General features: G+C 39.9%; 2 protein-coding genes across 5 annotated transcripts in view; one reads left to right on the top strand and one right to left on the bottom strand.

The window, feature by feature from the left end:
• The window catches only part of ERP44 (endoplasmic reticulum protein 44), a 39,941-nt gene extending 39,540 nt beyond the window's left edge, over positions 1 to 401 (bottom strand). For both annotated transcript variants that reach the window (XR_014943449.1, XM_015855094.3), the window contains exon 1: positions 208 to 401. Coding sequence is in view for 1 of the 2 variants with exons in the window: in XM_015855094.3 (XP_015710580.1) it covers positions 208 to 264 (57 nt within the window). In the remaining variant the exon portion in view is untranslated. The remainder of the gene's footprint in view (positions 1 to 207) is intronic.
• Positions 402 to 486: 85 nt separating this feature from the next.
• INVS (inversin) overlaps positions 487 to 19,353 on the top strand; it is a 78,843-nt gene continuing 59,976 nt past the window's right edge. For 2 of the 3 annotated variants that reach the window (XM_085539804.1, XM_015855084.2), the window contains exons 1-3: positions 487 to 545; positions 3,249 to 3,418; positions 9,010 to 9,176. Coding sequence is in view for 1 of the 3 variants with exons in the window: in XM_015855084.2 (XP_015710570.2) it covers positions 3,313 to 3,418; positions 9,010 to 9,176 (273 nt within the window). In the remaining 2 variants the exon portion in view is untranslated. The remainder of the gene's footprint in view (positions 546 to 3,248; positions 3,419 to 9,009; positions 9,177 to 19,353) is intronic. The other variant, XM_015855087.2, reaches the window with a different exon arrangement.

Genomic DNA, 19,353 nt, shown 5'->3' on the forward strand with positions numbered 1-19,353 from the left:
GCAGGCCGTGCCCCGCCCCGCAGCCTATCAGCCCCCGCCACAACGCCGTACTCCGCCAACCGGGACCGCTCGCTCCCAGCCCGGGCCCAGCAGGTGCCGGTTGCACCGTTCCAGCCCGAGGCCGGCCCAGCAAAGGGCCCTAAGCCGGTGCCGGCTGCCAGGAGAGCGGAGGGCCGTGGGGAGGGCGGGGAGAAGCCGGCGGCTTACCAAGAGGAGGAAGAGGCGGCCGGGCTGAGGCAGGAGCAGGAAGATGGCGGGTCTCATGGTAGATCAGGCGCCCGGCTGCGGGGTTGGGGGGGGAGAAACGCGGCTCCCACGCTCGGCGGCCGCGGCGGTTCCGCACTTCCCCCGTCGCCAGGAAACACCCGCGGCCGTCCCGTCCCACCGCCGGGCCCCGAGCCGCCCGCCTACCGCCACTCACTTCCGAGTGCACGCCGGAGCACGCCGGGAAGCGTAGTTCGAAGTCGGGGGAAGGGGGAAGCCGGCGCTCTTCCGGCGCGCCCCGAGCGGAGAACCCGGTTATCCCAGCGTAGGGCGGTGCTGAGGTGAGCGCTGGGGCGCGGTGGGGCGGTTGTGGGGATGGGAAGGGTTGGTTTGTTAGTTCTGAGCTGGGGCTCGTTATCCGGCCGTGGGGTTGTTCCCTCCACTCGTTTTCGTTGCTTCGTACTCGGAAAAGTTCTGTGTGTTTACGTAACTGGGGTAACTCAGTCACAGAGTTGCACCGAGCGGCTGCGCTTTGCTTCAGGAATTGATCTGTGTTTAATGCTTATTAGAACGATGATTCTTCACCTCTTCCTCCTACAATTGTAGACGTTCCCCTAAAATAATAAAACCGAAAAAATAGGTGTTTTTAAGTTCTTCTTGTGTGTATTTAAACAGCGAGTCTTTAACTCAGATGCCTTTTTGGAGCCTTTTTATCAAATTGGTTCAATGTAGGGCCACAAAGATGATGAAGGGACTGAAGCACCTCTCCTGTGAGGAAGAGCTGAGAGATAAGGGACTTCAGCCTAGAGAAGAGGTGGTCAAGGGGGGGATCACAGCAGTGTCTGTTAAGTATCTAAAGTAAGGGTGCAAATAACATGGATCTGGGCTCTTTTTGGTGATGCTCTGTGCCAGTAATAGAGGCAATAGGCACAGATTGATGCCCAGAAGATTTCGTCTGAACACCAAGCAGCACTTCCGTGCCCAATGGCTGTTGAGTCTCTTTGGAGGTATCTGGAAACTGATGGGACATGGGCCTGGGCAACCTGCTCTGGGCGGCCCTGCTGGCACTGGGACTGAATGGGACCAGATGAGCACAGAGGGCCCTGACAACTTCAGCCACGCTGTGATTTCTATTTATGATTTCCTTTGTTTGGTTCCTTGTGACAGCGTAGAAGACAGAACTGTGTTAGAACCAGATAATGCACAGTATTCCTGTAGCGTGTGAAGGAAACATTTGGTTCTTCATTCTATTGAGTACCCTAGATAATAAAGCCTTCTGAGGGTGCTTAGAATAGTCAGTACAAGAGCTTGTTTAAAAGAATTGCCCAGAATATTCAGATATGGTTAGCAGACAAGTCATGGGGAAGTATCTTTCAACCATGCGTGTCTAGACCAGCTGGAATGATAGTAGAAGAGAGAATCTGCATGTAAAATGTAAGAAAAAATAATGGAATAAAATATATCAGTGGTAGCTTTGGGGATAAAACTACTATCTCAAAATCCCAACAGATGTGAAATTCCAGTGGTGTATATTGGTCTTCTTAAAGTGTAGAGATCGCTCATTTATCTTTCTATCCACAGGAAGCTTACTGAGGAAAAGACAAGGCAGTTTAAATTCAAGATGCAGTCTTACACATCAAGTCATCCATCTCTGCAGCCTTCTTCCTTCTCTTTCTTTCCTCCTGTTCATATTGCAGCTAAGGATGGTAATGTTTCCACTTGTGGTGTTTTATGACACTTTTTCTGTCTTCCATGGCCATACAAGTGGAAATGTTCTTAAGCCTCTTTGAACTCTTTTCTTGTCTTCTTCTAGAAGTAGCTATAGCTGTGAATCCATTAATCGCTCATTCAGTTTATGAGTAAGATCACCTACTTATGTGTTAAAACAAGTATACCAAAAAATATTTGGTGACTTTTCTGGAACATAGAGGAATTCGATAAGGATGGAAATGTTCATGACTTCAAGAGATACTGAACGTTGTCATGTTATTCTGAGGTTTGTGATGGAAGAGGGCATTGTCAGGACAGGATCCTGTTGTTCTGTAAGTTTCAGTTGACCAGATGTGGCTCCAGAATTATTTCCAGTTGTTCTGAAAAATGCTTTCATCTGCACCAACATTCTTGACTGAGCAAACTTGTGGTGCTATAAGCATGCAGGCCCTTCTTCATTTCTGATACACAGTGCAGACTTGAGTTGATCATTATCAAGGTCTTGTGACACTAATGGTTAAGTGATGATAGTTCCATTTAAAAAGAGGCTAAGAAGGCAAATCTACTAGTAGGCATAATTTAGGTAGCATATGGAGGAGAAAAAAGAGGGAAGACCATTAGACCAGCCTAATTCCAATTTCTGCCTACAACTTGAATACCTAGTGGAGTTGAGTTTCCATCTCAGTGGGATATGACAGAACTGTGGAAAGGCCTGAAAAAGCTAATTAAATTGTTCAGACATGCATAAAAGCTTCTGCCTAGGGAACAGCTAAATAATGTCCAACACTTTCAGTTAAAGGAATATATGATTGTGGAAGCTATGTCAGAGATGTGTAAAATAATTATCGATGGATGAGAACTTCTGTTTACTTCCAGTTCAAGGTTTAAGGGGCCTTAAATGCTAAGAACCACCTCAGAACAGCTGGAGGAAAGTAGTTTATCCACATTTTCTACATATATTCCTAAACCTAAATCATGGTAAAATTCCACCAGATACCAAGTCAGTACTTGATAAATACCACAGGTTACTTGAAGCATCCATACCAGCGCTCTGAAAAAGGATTTGTTCAATGTATAGATAAATACTGTCCTATCTGTGGACTTTTCCAAAGCTTGTTGACTGAAATTTATTTTGAGGGCAACAAAACTATAGAATATTTTTGTATATACTTAATGGAAGCTTTTGTTGCTTGGCTCTTGACTAGAGGTAGATGTAACTCACAAAAAAAGGAATGCATTTGTTCTATTTTATTTTTTAATGGGACTGCTTATTCTCATTAGCACTGTTTAGGTCATTGTAATGTTATATTTATTTATTTATTTTTGTCCCCTAGAACTGAATTCTTACAAAATATGTTGGTGGTACGGATCTGACCTAAGATAATACCTTGCAAGAGTATGAATATTTCAGCAAACTGCCTCTTCAGTGGTTCCTCTTTAGCATCTGAAGTGCATGCCGCTGCTGTTAATGGGGATAAGAGTACCCTCCTAAAGCTAATAGCAGGTAAATGTTTTTATTGTACATGCTTTTTTGGTTTTGGCTTATTGCTCTGATTTTTTAACATACTTTTTTGTTTCTTGATTGCATGCGTTGCTAGAAAAATTATCATCACAGAATCACAGAATTATCAAGGTTGGAAAAGACCTAGAATATCATCTAGTCCAACCATTACCAATACTTCCCGGCTAAATCATATTCCTCAACACAACATCCAAGCGTTTCTTGAACACTCCCATGGTCGGTGACTCCACCACCTCCCTGGGCAGTGCATTCCAATGCCTGACTACCCTTTTTGAGAAGTAATACTTCCTAATGTCCAGCCTGAATCTCCCCTGGCACAGCTTAAAACCATTCCCTCTAGTTCTATCACTGATTACACGAGAGAAGAGGCCAACCCCAGCTCACTACAACCTCCCTTCAGGAAGTTATAGAGAGCAATAAGGTCTCCCCTGAGCCTCCTCTTCTCCAGGCTGAACAATCCTAGCTCCCTCATCTTGAAAACAACTGATTTTTCTTACTTTTTATTATTTGTTGCATGCGATTGAGACCTTCATGTGAAATACAACAGAAAATTGATATGTGATACAATCACGTAATACAACTACAATAGTAGTTTTTAAAAGCAGCTCATGTTATGTGTTCCAAATGCAATGTTATATGCATTTGAAAGTCTATCTAGCTGGAAACTTCTATTTTCAGCAGTTTTGATTAAGTGCCATTTCAGCTGATAATGTAAAAGTTTTGTTTGTTTGGCCTTTTTTGAGAATTTCATTCCTGTAACTTGGTGAAGTTGAATGAATTAATGGTTAAAAAAACAATCGAACACCTTAGTTGTGTTTATACCACTAACTGTCAGTTTTTCTGGGCTCCCCAGCACAAAAATACACGGATCTCTTGGAAAGAGTCCAGCGGAGGGCCACTAAGATGGTGAAGGGCCTGGAGCATCTCCCCTATGAGGAGAGACTTAGGGAACTGGGTCTGTTTAGCCTTGAGAAAAGAAGGCTGAGAGGGGACTTGATCCAGGTTTATAAATACCTGAGATGTGAGGGCCATAGTGGCGAGGCTGGTCTCTTTTCAGTAGTACGTGGGGACAGGACTAGGGGTAATGGGATGAAAGTACAGCATAGGAAGTTCCGCACGAATGTGCACAAGAACTTCTTTACAGTGAGGGTGATGGAGCACTGGAACAGGCTGCCCAGGGGGTTGTGGAGTCTCCTTCTCTGGAAATATTCAAGACCCGCCTGGACGCCTACTTGTGTGACATGGTGTAGGGAGCCTGCTTTGGCAGGGGGGTTGGACTCGATGATCTCTAGAGGTCCCTTCCAACCCCTACAATTCTGTGATTCTGTGTAATGGGAACAATAACTGTGATGCCAACAGAAGGATGTAGAACAATACGTGAACTGTGAATGGTTGGTTGATACGCAGATACTTTAGAAATCTATGGGATACAACTCCTTTAAAAGCTTGTTTTTAAAAGTTTTCAGCCTGCACGGGAAAGGGAAAAGTGGGTGATTTTAAAAATCCTGGCTAACAATCAGAAATGACAAGAGTAGTTGAACTCAGTTTGGTTTTATTAATCTCACAGCCAAAATATACTTTGAAAATGCAAAGGAAAAAACCCAAGTACTTTTGGTATTGCTGGCACACTTTGTCATATGGACTTCAAAACACATGTTTGAGCCAGATATGGAAATCACTTCCCCCACCCCCCCAAAATAAGGTAATAATGCAGCAATGAAATGAAAATGCTGTGTTCTTTGTAAATGCGGGAGAGAAAACTGCATGATCCTTGCAGTCTTTGCTCTAATGGCAGAATTTGGCTCCTTCTGCTTTGTTGTGTCTTTACAGGATATGACACAGACCTTACTTTCGCCCAGACAGGACAAAAAAAGTATTGCCTAGCAGAAGAAGAATGCATCAGAGTAATATTTTTAGCTGTTTACCAGGCACAGTTGAAAGTATAACTAAATGCCAAAAGCAAATTGAGCAATTGGCATTACTCACCAAACTTCTTGACTTCATTTAGACGCACCGTGTAATTGAGGACAGTACATCAGTGCTGAGTGTGCGTATGCTGGATTGCTTAGCGTCATGCTGCTAACACAGCTAGTTGCTGCATCTGATTGTGTTGACAGCAGTATATCCACTAAGGTGAAGTCTCACCTTCTGTTTTAGGGGAGGAGAATAACTATTAGTTTCCTCTTTGACTCTTTCCTATTTGGTTTTACTCATTTTTCCACCTGCTGTGTGCATGTGTGACTGTATACAAACATATACAAATAATACACTGTATTTTCCTATAACTCATGACTTTGCACACATGTAATCCTTCCTGCCACCACCTGTAATTTTAGAGAAGCAGGTGTTTGAAATAATACTGTTTGTTTTATGCAACTATATATAATAGAATATTGCAGCGTGTGATTGCAGCCCTGAGGGCCAACTGTGTTCTGGGCTGCATTAAAGAAGGGGTGGACAGCAGGGAGAGGGTGGTGATTGTCCCCCTCTACTCAGCTCTTGTGAGGCCCCATCTGGAGTACTGCGTCCAGGCTTGGGGCCCCCGGTACAGGAAGGACATGGAGCTCTTGGAGCAGGTCCAGAGTAGGGCCATGATGATGATCAGAGGGCTGGAGAGCCTCTCATATGAGGAAAGGTTGAGGGAACTGGGCTTGGAGAAGAGAAGGCTCTGGGGAGAACTCATTGCGGCCTTCCAGTACATGAAAGGAGTATACAAACAGGAGGGGGAATGGGTGTTTATGAGGGCAGATAGTGATAGGACAAGGGGGAATGGTCTTAAACTGGGAGAGGGAAGGTTTAGGTTTGATATTAGAAGGAAGTTTTTCGCACAGAGAGTGGTGATGCACTGGCACAGGTTGCCCAAGGAGGCTGTGGATGCCCCATCCCTGGAGGCATTCAAGGCCAGGCTGGATGTGGCTCTGGGCAGCCTGGTCTGGTGGTTGGTGACCCTGCACACAGCAAGGGGATTTAATCCCAGATACAAAGGAATCAAAAGTTAATTCTGTGTTTGGATGATCATCTTATATTTGACGTTTTCAGGCGGAGTCTAGGTAAAATGTATATAATTGTTTTAGTTTTTTATGGGGACACAGAAATGTGTATAACAGCTTGTTATACCTAATTGTCAATTTAGTCCAGTTCACTCCTGTGGTGGTGTGAGAAATACATAGAAATGTTGGTGTCTGGTGTGACTGCTTGTATAAACTGTAAGGAATCAAAGATTTTCATAATGAGAGTTTCATTTCAGAAGTGGACCATTTGATTGCTTGGTGTTTGTGATCCCTGCTGGCAACAAGATGATAAGATGCATAGTCTGGGTGGCTGAGGGTGAAAGTGTTGATCCTGGAAAGAGTGGAGAATCAAACAAATTTCCTTTCTTAGATAGGCATGTGGAAGAGAGTTTAATGTTGTCAGAGCACATTTTAATTGTGCTGAGGGGTGAATGTTCAGAAAGCTGTTTTTTCTGATTACAGAAAATAGTAATTTACTCCAACTGCGAAGTCCCCAAGATGTTGTGGTTAGTTCATTTCATGAGTTTAGTCCTTCTTATCACCTGATGATGATGTAGTAGCCTCTAGTACATGGCTTAGCTCTTAGCCTGAGCACTCTTTCAGTGAAGTATCCGCAAGGTTAACCATTCTAAGGGCCCTAGAGACTTGCAAGCAAACAGTGATTTCTGAAAATAGTTTACCTTAATAAAACAGGGAAATCACTGGCATCAAATTTTGAAAGTCTTGCTCATTTTTTATTCAGATGGTTTGTGGCCATGGAAACCTTTTGTCATCAGCAGCATCACTGTGTGGGAGCTGAAAAGAGATGTCTGATGGCCCATTTCTCCAAAAAGAAGGGTTGTACATGAGCTCTAGGCCATTTTTGCTATTCTTAACATCAGCCACTTATTTTAGTCTCTATATTCTGTGTATCCCCTAAAATTATATAACAGACAACTTGGAATTTGAGATTTAACTCGGCTGCTGATTTAAGAGAAAGTGCCCTGTGAGCATAAGCCACGTGCTCAGAGAAATTATGTTTTTGTATTTATTCTCAAAAATACATGTGATCGTGCGAGTCCCATCAACTTCAGTTAATATGAGGCGTTGCTGAGACTGAAAAGTGGAGTAGTTCATAATTTGGAGAAACTGGCATGTTTGTTTGGATCAGAGCCATGTTAGGTAATGCTTTGGAGCTCAGTTTGCGTATCCTATTGCACAGCCCCTCATGGTTGTTTATAACTGGCTTTGATGTTTCTGTTCTGTGTTTTATTCAATGGCAGAGATGTAACTTTGGAAAAGCATTATTTTTTGTTAGTTAAAATATTGAGATGTATATCAGCAGCTTCATGATATATAAATTTTGAAATATATATTTTTAGTAATAGAGGAAAGAATTACTTTGAAGCTTCAGGCAGTTTGCAATGAAATCATAATGCTTTGGAATGGAAAGTCTAGCAAAATATAAGTTGAGGGAAATAATCAGCAGAATTACTTCTTTTTTAACTTGTATGTTACACGTTGATTTATTTCCTAATGAACCTGTACTTTATAAATGATACAGCTTGTCATCTTGAGCCGAAGTAAAGAATTTCAGGTTTCAAAACAAAATTGAGATAGCGCTTAAAACACCTAAATGAATACTTAAATACAAGAGCTTCTTTCTTCAACAATTTTGGTTACAAACTGGAATTTTAAAACAGCATCAACCACGTACACAGTACTAGTAAAACTGTATTTCCTATTTTTTTTATTTCGTTTTTCTTCAATTGGAAAACATACTTTGCTCATTTGTTTATTGTAAATTGAGACTCGCCTGTTATGTTCATTATGAGGAAGTTTCTAGGGAAAAGCCGACAGAGATATGTGTAGTTTTCAGTGGTTATCAACCCCAGGCAACCCTACAGGCTTGAGGAGGTGTGGCTGGAAAGCTACCTGATGGAAAGGGACCTTGGTGTGCTGATGGACAGTCAGCTGAATATGAGCAAGCAGTGTGCCCAGGTATCCAAGAAAGCCAATGGCATCCTGGCTTGTATCAGGAATGATGTGGTGAGCAGGACTAGGGAAGTCATCCTGCCCCTGTACTTGGCATTGGTGAGGCCTCACCTCGAGTACTGCATTCAGTTTTGGGCACCTCAGTACAAAAAGGACATGGAGGTACTGGAGCAGGTCCAGAGAAGGGCAACGAGGCTTGCGAAGGGCTTGGAAAATCAGCCTTATGAGGAGAGGCTGAGGGAGATGGGGCTATTTAGTCTAGGGAAACCTTATTGCTCTTTTCCAGTGTCTGAAAGGTGCTTACAGTGAGAGTAGGGTAGGTCTCTTCTCACTGATGATGGGTGACAGGATGAGGGGAAGTGGCCTCAAGTTTCACCAAGGTAAGTTTAGGTTGGATGTTAGGAAACACTTCTTTACAGAAAGGGTAGTTAAACACTGGAATAGGCTCCCCAGGGAGGTGGTTGAGTCACTGCTCCATTATTTTGATCGCTCTGTTTATATTAAAAGTACCATTAATAAGAACATACTGCTTTTAATCAAATGATTATTTAATTATTCTATATACATTTTTTGTTGTTATCATTTTAGGAAATTCTGAGCTGAAAGATAAAGAGGACCAATTTGGAAGAACTCCACTTATGTACTGTGTGTTGGCTGACAGGGTAGACTGTGCAGAGGCATTGCTGAAAGCTGGAGCAGATGTTAACAGAACTGATCGGAGCCGAAGAACTGCTCTCCATCTTGCTGCACAGAAGGTAATTAAATAAGTGCTCTGCCATAGTAGAAACTTATGGCATTCACAGCAAGTATAAAAGAGATTTTCTTGTACTGAATAAGTTGTTAGTATCTTTGGAAACTTTTGTTGTTATGGAAGCCAATATTATATATCTGTATATATGTGTGTGCATATATATGTGTGTGTGTGTGTGTATAATGATAGTGTTTGTGGCTGTCCAAAGAGAAAGTTCGCCATGAGGACCATGAGCCTCTATGTGAGGCTGTGAACAGTGGTCATGGCTGTCTGGTGAAGTCCCTGCTGTCTGGAAAAAGGGAAACATTACTCCCATTTTAAAAAAGGGAGAAAGGAAGACCTGGGAAACTACAGGCCAGTGAGCCTTACCTCTGTGCCTGGGAAGATCATGGAGGTGATCCTCCTAGAAGCTATGCTAAGGCACATACGAGACTAAGAGGTGATTCAAGACAGCCAGCATGGCTTTACCAAGGGCAGATCCTGCCTGACCAATCCGGCGGCCTTCTGTGATAGAGTGATGACTTCAGTGGGTGGGAGAAGGGCGATGCATGTCATCTAGCTGGACTTCTGCAAAGCCTTTGACATGGTCCCTCACCACATCCTTCCCTCTAAATCACTGAGGTATGGATTTGAAGGGTGGACTGTTCAATGGATTAGGAATTGACTGTCCGGATGCAGCCAAAGGGTTGTGATTAATGGTTCTGTGTCAGGATGGAGGCTGGTCACAAGCGGTTTCCTTCAGGGGTCTGTCTTAGGGCCAGTGCTCTTCAGCATCTTCATCGATGACACAAACGATGGCATCAAGTGTATCCTCAGCAAGTTTGTGGATGATGCCAAGCTGAGAGGTCTCCAGAGGGAGCTGGGCAGGCTGGGGAAGTGGGCCCATGAAAACCTAAAGAGGTTCAATAAGGCCAAGTGCGGGGTGCTGCACTTGGGCTGGGGCAATTCCAGGTGTTTATACAAACTGGGGGAAGATCTCCTTGAGAGCAGCCCTGTGGAGAAGGACTTGGGGGTCCTGGTGGATGAGAAGCTGGACATAAGCCAGCAGTGTGTGCTTGCAGCCCAGAAGGCCAACTGTGTTCTGAGCTGCATTAAAGAAGTGCCCAGCAGGGAGAGGGAGGTGATTGTCCCCCTCTACTCAGCTCTTGTGAGGCCCCATCTGGAGTACTGCATCCACGCTTGGGGCCCCCTGTACAGGAAGGACGTGGAGCTCTCTGGAGTCCTCCAGAGAAGGACCACTAAGATGATCAATGGGCTGAAGTACTTCTCTTATGAGGAAAGGTTGAGGGAACTGGGCTTGTTTAGCTTGTAGAAGAGAAGGCTCCAGGGAGATCTCATTGTGGCCTTCCAATATTTGAAATGAGTTAGGACAGTAATTGCCCCTCTTCTTTGAGATAGGTTTCTGGTTGGATAAGGCTTTGGATATCAATAGACAGTATCAATGATTTTGTGACTTACAGTCTATCAAAAGCATTTCCGATAATATAGCTAGGCAGATCTACCTGTGCTATTCCATGTTCTTTTAGATGCAAGGGTTTTGACAAAAGTAAAATGTGAAATGGTTGCAATGGTTCCACAACTCTGTCTAATGTGGTTTTGTCATCTAGGTCATCCTTACCAATTAATGAGGAAACTGAGATTTCTGAACTCACAGTCAGTGTGTCATCCTTGTCTTGTCTTGCCATTCTTTGTCCAAGTAACTTCTGTAGCTGGAACATATCTTCAAAGCAACAGTTATCTTGAAAGATATACTGGGTTCTCAACAAAGGATCTGCGGAATCTCTCTGTCTAAAACTTCACTGATGTTATTCTGGACTATTTGCAAGAAGTGAAGGGGTTAGGATATTCCCTTACTGGTCCATCTATCCACCTTTTTCTAGTAGCAGATTTAACTCGTGCTTTATTTTGCCTGAAATTTTTGAAGTTAATAAGATAGGGTCAGAAAATTCAGCTGTTAATACTACTTGGAATATCAGTGCTTTGGAAGACAACCATGGTTATGCATTGACATGATAACCTTTGCTGATTTGTAGTTTAATGATAATAATTATGTTCTTAATTATAAGTCTTCTGTGCTTTACATTACATATCTGTTATGAATTTCCTCCTTGTTAAAGAGCTTTAAAAGAGGAAATTAATGCAGCTACAAGATGATGAGGTGAGAATAATCTCATGTAAACTCAGGGATTTATATTGCAGACATCTAAACCTGAGGTAGTTCTCTAGTTCACTTCTAACTTGCTGAAGAGAATCAAGTATTTCCTTGGTGTAATTCATTCACCATAAAGTATAGATGTACACCTTAGGACACATGTATTAGCTTAGGCATCCTTTTAGGTGACTACCTAATGTAACTTTTGGTGTTGTAGATGCCTAAATTATGACAAATGAATCTCATGGAAGACATACATTTTTAGCAAGTAATTTTAAAATCTTTGTTAATATGATGTTTCATACTGTTTTTATTTTGTCCATGAGCCTTCAGGTGGAGCTGGATGGATATTTCAATGTTTATAGGCAGAAGGCTTTGTAAATGAAGTTAGCTGGCTGGTCTTCCGTGAGTTTTCTTATGTTCTGCTATACAAGGAAAAAGTTTTCGTCTCTCATATTAAAATAGACAGGTGTCCCAAACAATTTCAAGAGCCTACTTGCTTTAAAAAGTAAAAATAAAAAAAGGGAAGGTGGGGGGGGGGGGGTCCAGTCAGTGACTTCAGAAGATTAAACAGCAACAAAAAAAGGAAAGTATGGCAGCAGTGCACTGTGGAGATTGCTGAAGGAGTTTTAGATGACATCTATGACTTTGTAAATATGTATGTAATTTAATGAGAATTGAAACAGCAACTAATTGCAACAGAAGTAAAATCATTAACATGATTTGCCAGTAATTTCACAGTGAGCAATTGTATTAATGTGTGGGTGTAGGTCTTTTTCGTTTATGAAATAAGCTTGCTGTGGAGAAAGATATGAGCACTGAGATTTGCAGTCTAATGAGATATTAATTTTCACTTGTGTTTTCTTCTTGTCTAAAACTGCATCTTACATAAATACCCGCATGTGGTATTTCTGAACAGAAATGTTTCTACGTATCCAAATTGCCTGTATGTGATTTCTTTTTTAATTTATCTTTTATTAAAAAAAGAAGAAAAAAAGAAAAAGGACAAACAAACAACAGGCCTGCTCTATTCTGATTTTCTCAGAGAGGAAACTCACTTATTACCAGTCTATTTAGCCTGGGGAAGTAACTATCTCTATGAATTCCCTAAGCACGGCATTTTGTGTTAACGAGGATAGAAGTAAAAATTCAGTAGTTTTGTTGTTGGATGCTAATAGTATGTGCTTAAAGTAATCTATCAGGTTGCTTAACTATCAGGAGGTTGGTTTTGGAGGATTCATATTGCCTTGGTGAGAAAATATGCCTTTTATTGTCTAAGAGCATCAAATATTCTATCGTTTAAGTAAGTTCTTCACTGACATAGTTAACTGGAAAGATAATTATGTCCAGGATGCAGTTAGGACTTAAAATTGTATGTTGTATATATTCTGTGTATATTTTAAGGATTTTAAATTTTAATTTTTCTTAAACTAGAAATAACAGGTTGTTCTCTATGTTCTTCAGTAGCCATGCAGGTAAAGAAGGACTATTAATTCTCCTTTCTTCACCAAGGAAAAGATGTTTGTTTAAAAGCTCCTGAATAAAACTTGGCTGGGAGCATGCTTACACCTTTTTCCCTTGCTGCTTTTATCCCCTTCTTCCCACCCACTTTACACAACTGCAGAACTGCTTTCTGTTCAATGAGTCAACAGAAAATGTGCTCTACAAAACCATGATTCATTGTCTGCCTACTGAGTGTAAGTTCCCATGCTTCTATATGCTATTCGCTATTGGCTGTGCTGATGCTACTGTGGATTTGTGCTGCAATCCAGGTAACTGAAATGGTTAAAAATAACTAAAGGAAAAGTTTAGGGGAAAACAAACAAACCACTCATTGTGTTACAGAGGTCTGATTTACAATATGACCCCTTAGGAAGTGCTTTGTCATCATTGAGGAAGAAGAATAAAATAGCCAGAGACAGTGCAAGGCAGGTATTTATTACATGACCCTTGACACCATAAATTAAAAATAAATAAGTAAATAAAAGAATGTTAAAGCCTGATGGTAAGAATTTAGCAGCTTTCCATTTAAACTGAAGGAGGACAAGGAAAGTCTTTTGAAGTTTTTTGTATCTGATAAATAGAAGCTGTGGCTTTCTTTCAGTATCTTGTCTGTCTGCATTAGTCTTCTTTAGTTGTATTTTGCCTCTGCATAAGTATGTATTGTTTTAAGGATCACCGAACAAAATATTGAAGTCTGAGATTATCATCTTGAAATCAGCTATTGGTCTTTTCTAAGGAAGATCAGCTTGCCAACATACCATCTCTAATTGCACTGTGTCTTCACTGAAATACACAAGGTAGTATCTTGTGGAAATCAGTGTTAGACAGGGAAGCTATTTGTTATGTAGCTACAGAGAAAGTCATTTTTCTGAGAAGATTCTAGGAAGCAACACTGGATATTAAGAGAATGACCACAAAACTGTCCTGTGCATTTTTCAACTTCAGAAACTCTTAATCTGGATTCAATATTGTACCAAAGGTGTGAAGAAGAGGGAAGGCTTTCTAAGTCACTTGTGGTAAATTCTATGGAGCAGCTCAATTGAAAGCAAATGGTGCCCAGTTTCTTATGGATTCTTCAGCTTAATAATTAACTATTAAGTAGAAGCTTAATAACAGGTGTGGGGACCTTGATTTGGGCGCTGAGATATACAGTTCTCATCTATTCAGGCAGTACATTTTCAGCTTACGCACTTTGTCATGCCGTCATAACAGTACAAGAGCATACATGCTGATTACTCATTAAGTGCTAAGCCTCTAGTCATTTGGTATCGAGCAGTTAACCATCTCTACTGCTAAACTGGGTTAAAATCCAGCCAGTGCTCTTGTCTGCAGAAGTTAAAACTTCAGAAATACTGTTTTTACAAGTCTGATTTCACTCACACAGGAAATAGCAAGACATCTGAATCTGTTTTCTCACTAGTTTTATGTTAGTATAAAATCACAATTTAGGGAAAGGTTATGTGAAATTATGGCTTTAATTAAAGGTTATGTGAAATCGGGCTTTTTAACTTCAAGATCTAGATTAGAACTTCAGGGTAGCTAGAGATCAGACACTGTTTCTATGTAGGCTGCACTGATAAATTTGTCTATCAGCTGTGGCAGTAAAACTGACTTAAAAATTATTTTAGTAACTGTTGGCTGCTAAACTTACTGGTTCTAATAAAATATTTTTGAAAATGCTGCTTACAATTTGTGACTACCTCCCTGAATGTACCTGCTTTCCAGCACTCGTTTTACGCATCAGAGGAATCGCCACAGGCCCAAATAACAGCAAAAAAGTGGTATCTGTCATTGACTTTGGATAGGTTTGTATATTGAAAGAGAAGAAATAAAGCTGTCTGGGGCACTAAAATGCGTTGTACTTCAACTGTCTGATGGATTTGCTCAATAGTCTGCTATAAGCAAGTGTGTGTGTCTATCTGCTGCCATTTGTAATAGCTACATACTAGTTTTCCTCATGTAGAATGGTAGAAGCAAAACCTGAAAGTGGGTGGGAAAGATTTAAAGAGAGTATGTGCAGTAGGGGCGCATGTGTTAAATACTACGTAGTAGAGTATATTTGTTGGAAAAGTGTAATGATTTTCATTTAAATGCAGACATGCACGTTACGTGTCGATCTCCATTGCCTGGGGCACTTTTTGAAAGCTGAAATTGTGGACTGATAGTCTTCACTGTAGCATCCCTATTTTGAAGGATTTTGTTCTAGTCATAATGGTTACAAACCTGATTTAAAAATAGAACAAAAAATAAGCGCCTCTATGATTTTTGTGAAGATGAAAAGTTTAACTCTTGGGATAAGTAAAGGATGTCCAGACATGATTCTCAGAGAGCTAAATGCTGTGGAACACAGTTTGAAGGTCGTCATCATGTATGATTTCTATTTCTTTCCATATAATGATGGAAAAGATTTGTGCTTACCAAAAATAACAGTGATTATCAAAATATCATAAATAAGTCGTCCAGAAGAGAACTCAGAAATACTCATAGCAGAGACAACACTCTGGGCAAATATATCCAATATGCATTTACAGATTTTGCTGGTATGACTAGAAATCAAGAATATTAATTTTTCTTCATTGCTTGGTGCTAGGGTTTTTAGCCATCATAGCTAAAGATATAGAAATGAGAGACTTAAAATGAAAGGACCAAATGAGTATACTACTAAAGGAGTAGATAAAATCAAATTGGGAGAATGGTATGTATTCCTTTGCTCTGAAAACAAGTTGTGTGTGAAAAAGTATTGGGGTCTGCTAAGTAGTGCAGTGCATATAACCTGTAGTAAGTAGGAGGTTGCTAACACAGACAATAAGGGCATTTTTCATGTTGGAAATTGAAAATAGCTCCTGAGCATACAGTGGGCTCCCTCCCTATTGCCAGTGCACGAGTTCTATTCAGTAGTCCTTGGTGTAGAAAGTTCAGCTGCATCTGCCACTAGAGGTCTCTTTCAGCACAGATAGTTTTGTGGCAATTTAATTTTATAAATTCTGAACTAAACTTTAGAGAAGAAAAAGATAACTTTGAAGAGTTTTAAAAGCTGAAAATAAAAATATATCCCAGAAATGTTTTACGAAGACGTTAGAAAATCCAAATAGTTATCTTTTCAGGGGTTTATTATATTCAGAGTACGTTTAATATAAGAGTATAATAATAATTTAAATTTATTCCTAGAAATGGTATGTACAATCTTAAATTTTCAGTTTTTTTTTTTTTTTTTTTTTTTTTAACCAGTTTACGTGCATTTTATGAGACCCAGTTTACCTAAATGTCTTTTAGATTCATTTTTTACAGCAGCGTTAACATTAAGGGTTCTGTTTGCCCATTGTTTGTTTTAATATCTCTATTTTATGATATTACTTATATGGTATTACTTATGTGATATCACTTATTACTCAGTTATAATGATACATGCGAAATGCACATCTTCAAAGAGTTTAACCATCCGTGTATGATTGCGTCAGTTAATAAATACATGTTCACCACCAAGACTGTTTTATAAACCTGAGAAGTTACAGTGGTCTGAGGACAAAATGTTTATTTATCTATCTATCTATTTATTTATTATTAATATGGAATACATCTTTATAGTGTTTAGACCTTAAAAAATAGCATTATGCTGTCCTCACACTTAGTTTTCTAGGCATCTAGGCAGTGTAGATGTTGCACAGCAATATTTCATTCAGTTAAACTGTAGATTTTTCCAAATTAGAATAGCAGATTATTATGTCTCCTGTCTGCTTAAACCAAAGAAGCCCTTATTTCATTTTAAATCTTAATGTCATTTTATTGAATGTCATTTTATTGTTAGTCAGTAACTTCAAAGTGTAGAAGCACGTAACTGGGAAACACATTCTTTTTGCCAGAGTTGACAAACAAGCTGATTCATTATAGTAGGACAGTGCTAATTGGTTTTTAACTGTTTCAAGAACTTGCGTATTTTAATTCATACTATTCCTGTAATTGCATGATCTTAACAATGCTCTCAGGGTTATGGGAGTTTGGAATTTTCCATATATGGTTTGATGTGGAGCAGTGAGGCTTGTGGAAGCATATGTATGTTGTTCTAGAAACATATATTATTAGCATCAATTTAAGAAAACTTATAATGATGAATTAAAAATATGTGTTTTTGGCTCACATCTCCCAACTGGAGAGAAAAAAATACAGAAAATTGTGTAGAAATCAGTTGAAATGGTAACAGTAACATCTCTGTCCTGTAGCTTGGGATTCCTTTTTTAACGATGTGAGTCCTTGTCTGCTCAGTACGTTTCCTGCCTCAAGCTGGAGTTTCCAGGGTTAATTTTTGCGGAGTTTCTCCATGAGTTTGTGAAGAGTTCTGTACAAAGGGTATCAGTACAACCTAGTGGAGAGCAGAGTCATGAGCATTTGCATCTCTGGAATGTTTTTATTGACAAACGGTAGTCTGCTATTGACATTTGTGTCCCTTGATGATACTTCTATCCTAGCTTATCTTTGCTGGTCAAATGCCTTAATTGTTCTGGCCTTTAATTCAGTCAAAGTTGGAGCATGAGTGGAAGAGAAAAGGGAAGGAACAGGTCTAACAGAGCATCAAGCTTGAGCTGTGAAGCTGCTGGCAACGATCAACCTGTCATAATGTTATGATTTGTTCATTTTTATACCATTTATTAGCCTTTACTTGTTGTGCCATTTGGCCTCCAGGGCAGATAAAGTGCTGTCTAATTTGGTAGGTTTGCTTCTGTCAGAGTGGCCTCGACAGAGAAGGTGTTAGCTGTAGTGACAAATAATCAATAGCTGTCGTTGTCATGAGGAACGTGAGTAGTTGGGCCTTTCATCTGGAGGATTAGAGGTCTAATTGGATTGAGAATAGGGAGGGTGGGCTGTTGGGTAACCCTGTCAGCTATGTTAAGCTGTCAAATGTCAGCCTTGCTGAAAGGAAGAAGGGATGGTTAGCTTTCAGAAACAAGGAAGAAGACATATGAAAGCTTTTTAAAAAGTAATAGATAGAAAAGTAGAATAGGCTAATGTAAGCTTAACCCCCTCATGCTTAATTATATATCTCTCCAGTTAATGAGGATGCATAGCATATGCATTTTCTCTTTTTCATGCAGGCATGTGTAGAATTCATTTGAGACAGATTTGGCAGCCTGGTACCAAGTCAGACTGGTTTTGTGTCTTGCAAAAAAGCAAGCTAACTTCTCAGGTGGGAAATAGAAACACACAAGATTATGACATAGAGAAGGAAAATAACCACCAATGGGGGAAATCACTTAGCAGAAGCTAAGAAGAAACTATTAATCTTTTGTTGTAAAGATTTGGCAGCCTAATAGGACCTCTTTTTTGATTTTTTTTCTTTTTATTTTTCTTTCTTGAGATAAAAGCAGTTATTTCAGTGCTGCTGTACATGGAGTAAGGACTATTACCAAGTGCTGCAGAGTACTGTCAATTGAATTTCATGTGTTGTTGCTTTTATCCCTTGCTCTCTGCTTGCTTTTTCAGAGAAAGATTTGTGTTCTTTTGAAGAAAAGTAAAACAAACAATATTTTTTTTTGTATTAATGTCTCAGAAGGTTTACAGAACTAGTATTTGCCAGAAAAAAAATAATTGGGCTAGATTTTAAAAGAGGATTTTGTTTATAAAATTGCTAGAATAATGCTTGCTTTTTTCCTAATTTTGTTGTGTTGCTTTATTCAAATCAAGTCTTAGCTGGAACAATGCTGGTATCTTTTTTCCCTCTGTGTAACTCCTGTGCTGGCTTTTCTGCAGTGCTTGGCTAAAGTCACACTTTATATAACAGCCATCTCTTTCAAGGAGCTAGCATCCTTAACTACTGATGACCTTAAAATAACAAATAAAAACTTTACTATAGTGAAAAGTGTGTCATAATTCAGTATCTTCCTTTATCATTATCTAGTATTTGTTACTAAAATCCTTGCCCTTCTGAGTAATTTCTTTTTTTTTTTTTTAAAATGGACAAGTGTATTACCATGACAGTGATTTGCTGCTTCTCCATGTTATCCCCTTCTTTATCAAACTAGAACATCTTCAGTGTTGCTTTCTTTCTCTTCTCCTTCAGTGATGTCATTGCTATTTTCATTAACCTGACTGACTTACTTTTATTGTACAAATTCTTTCCTCTCATTTTCTAGCACGATATAATTTCACTACTCTGCATCTCTGCTGTATTTCTTGCACGGCTAATCTGTCTTGCATTGCTTTTGTATCTACTTTTACCATCTCTCCCATGCTTGAAGTAAGCTGTCACAATCCAGTCTGCCTAAGAGGATGTTGCCAGGCCCCAAACACGTGTTATCATACTAGTGCCTCAGTTGAGCAGTGTTGAGCTCAAGCATTTCAGATTTCATTTAAAAAATAAGAAGAAAGGTAAAAAAAACTCCAACTAGGGTGATTTTCTAAAAGATTTTGAAGTCATGGATTACGAACATAGAGAAGCTCTCCTTGTGATAAAGCCCCAGCAAAAAGGAGCTAATTCTGTATAGCATATGGAATGATATCTTAAATATCTATACAGCCAGCTGGTAGAATTACT

This window comes from Coturnix japonica, chromosome 2, assembly GCF_054131305.1.
Source record: "Coturnix japonica strain WE chromosome 2, WE-NBRP24, whole genome shotgun sequence".
NCBI classification, from domain to species: Eukaryota; Metazoa; Chordata; class Aves; order Galliformes; family Phasianidae; genus Coturnix; species Coturnix japonica.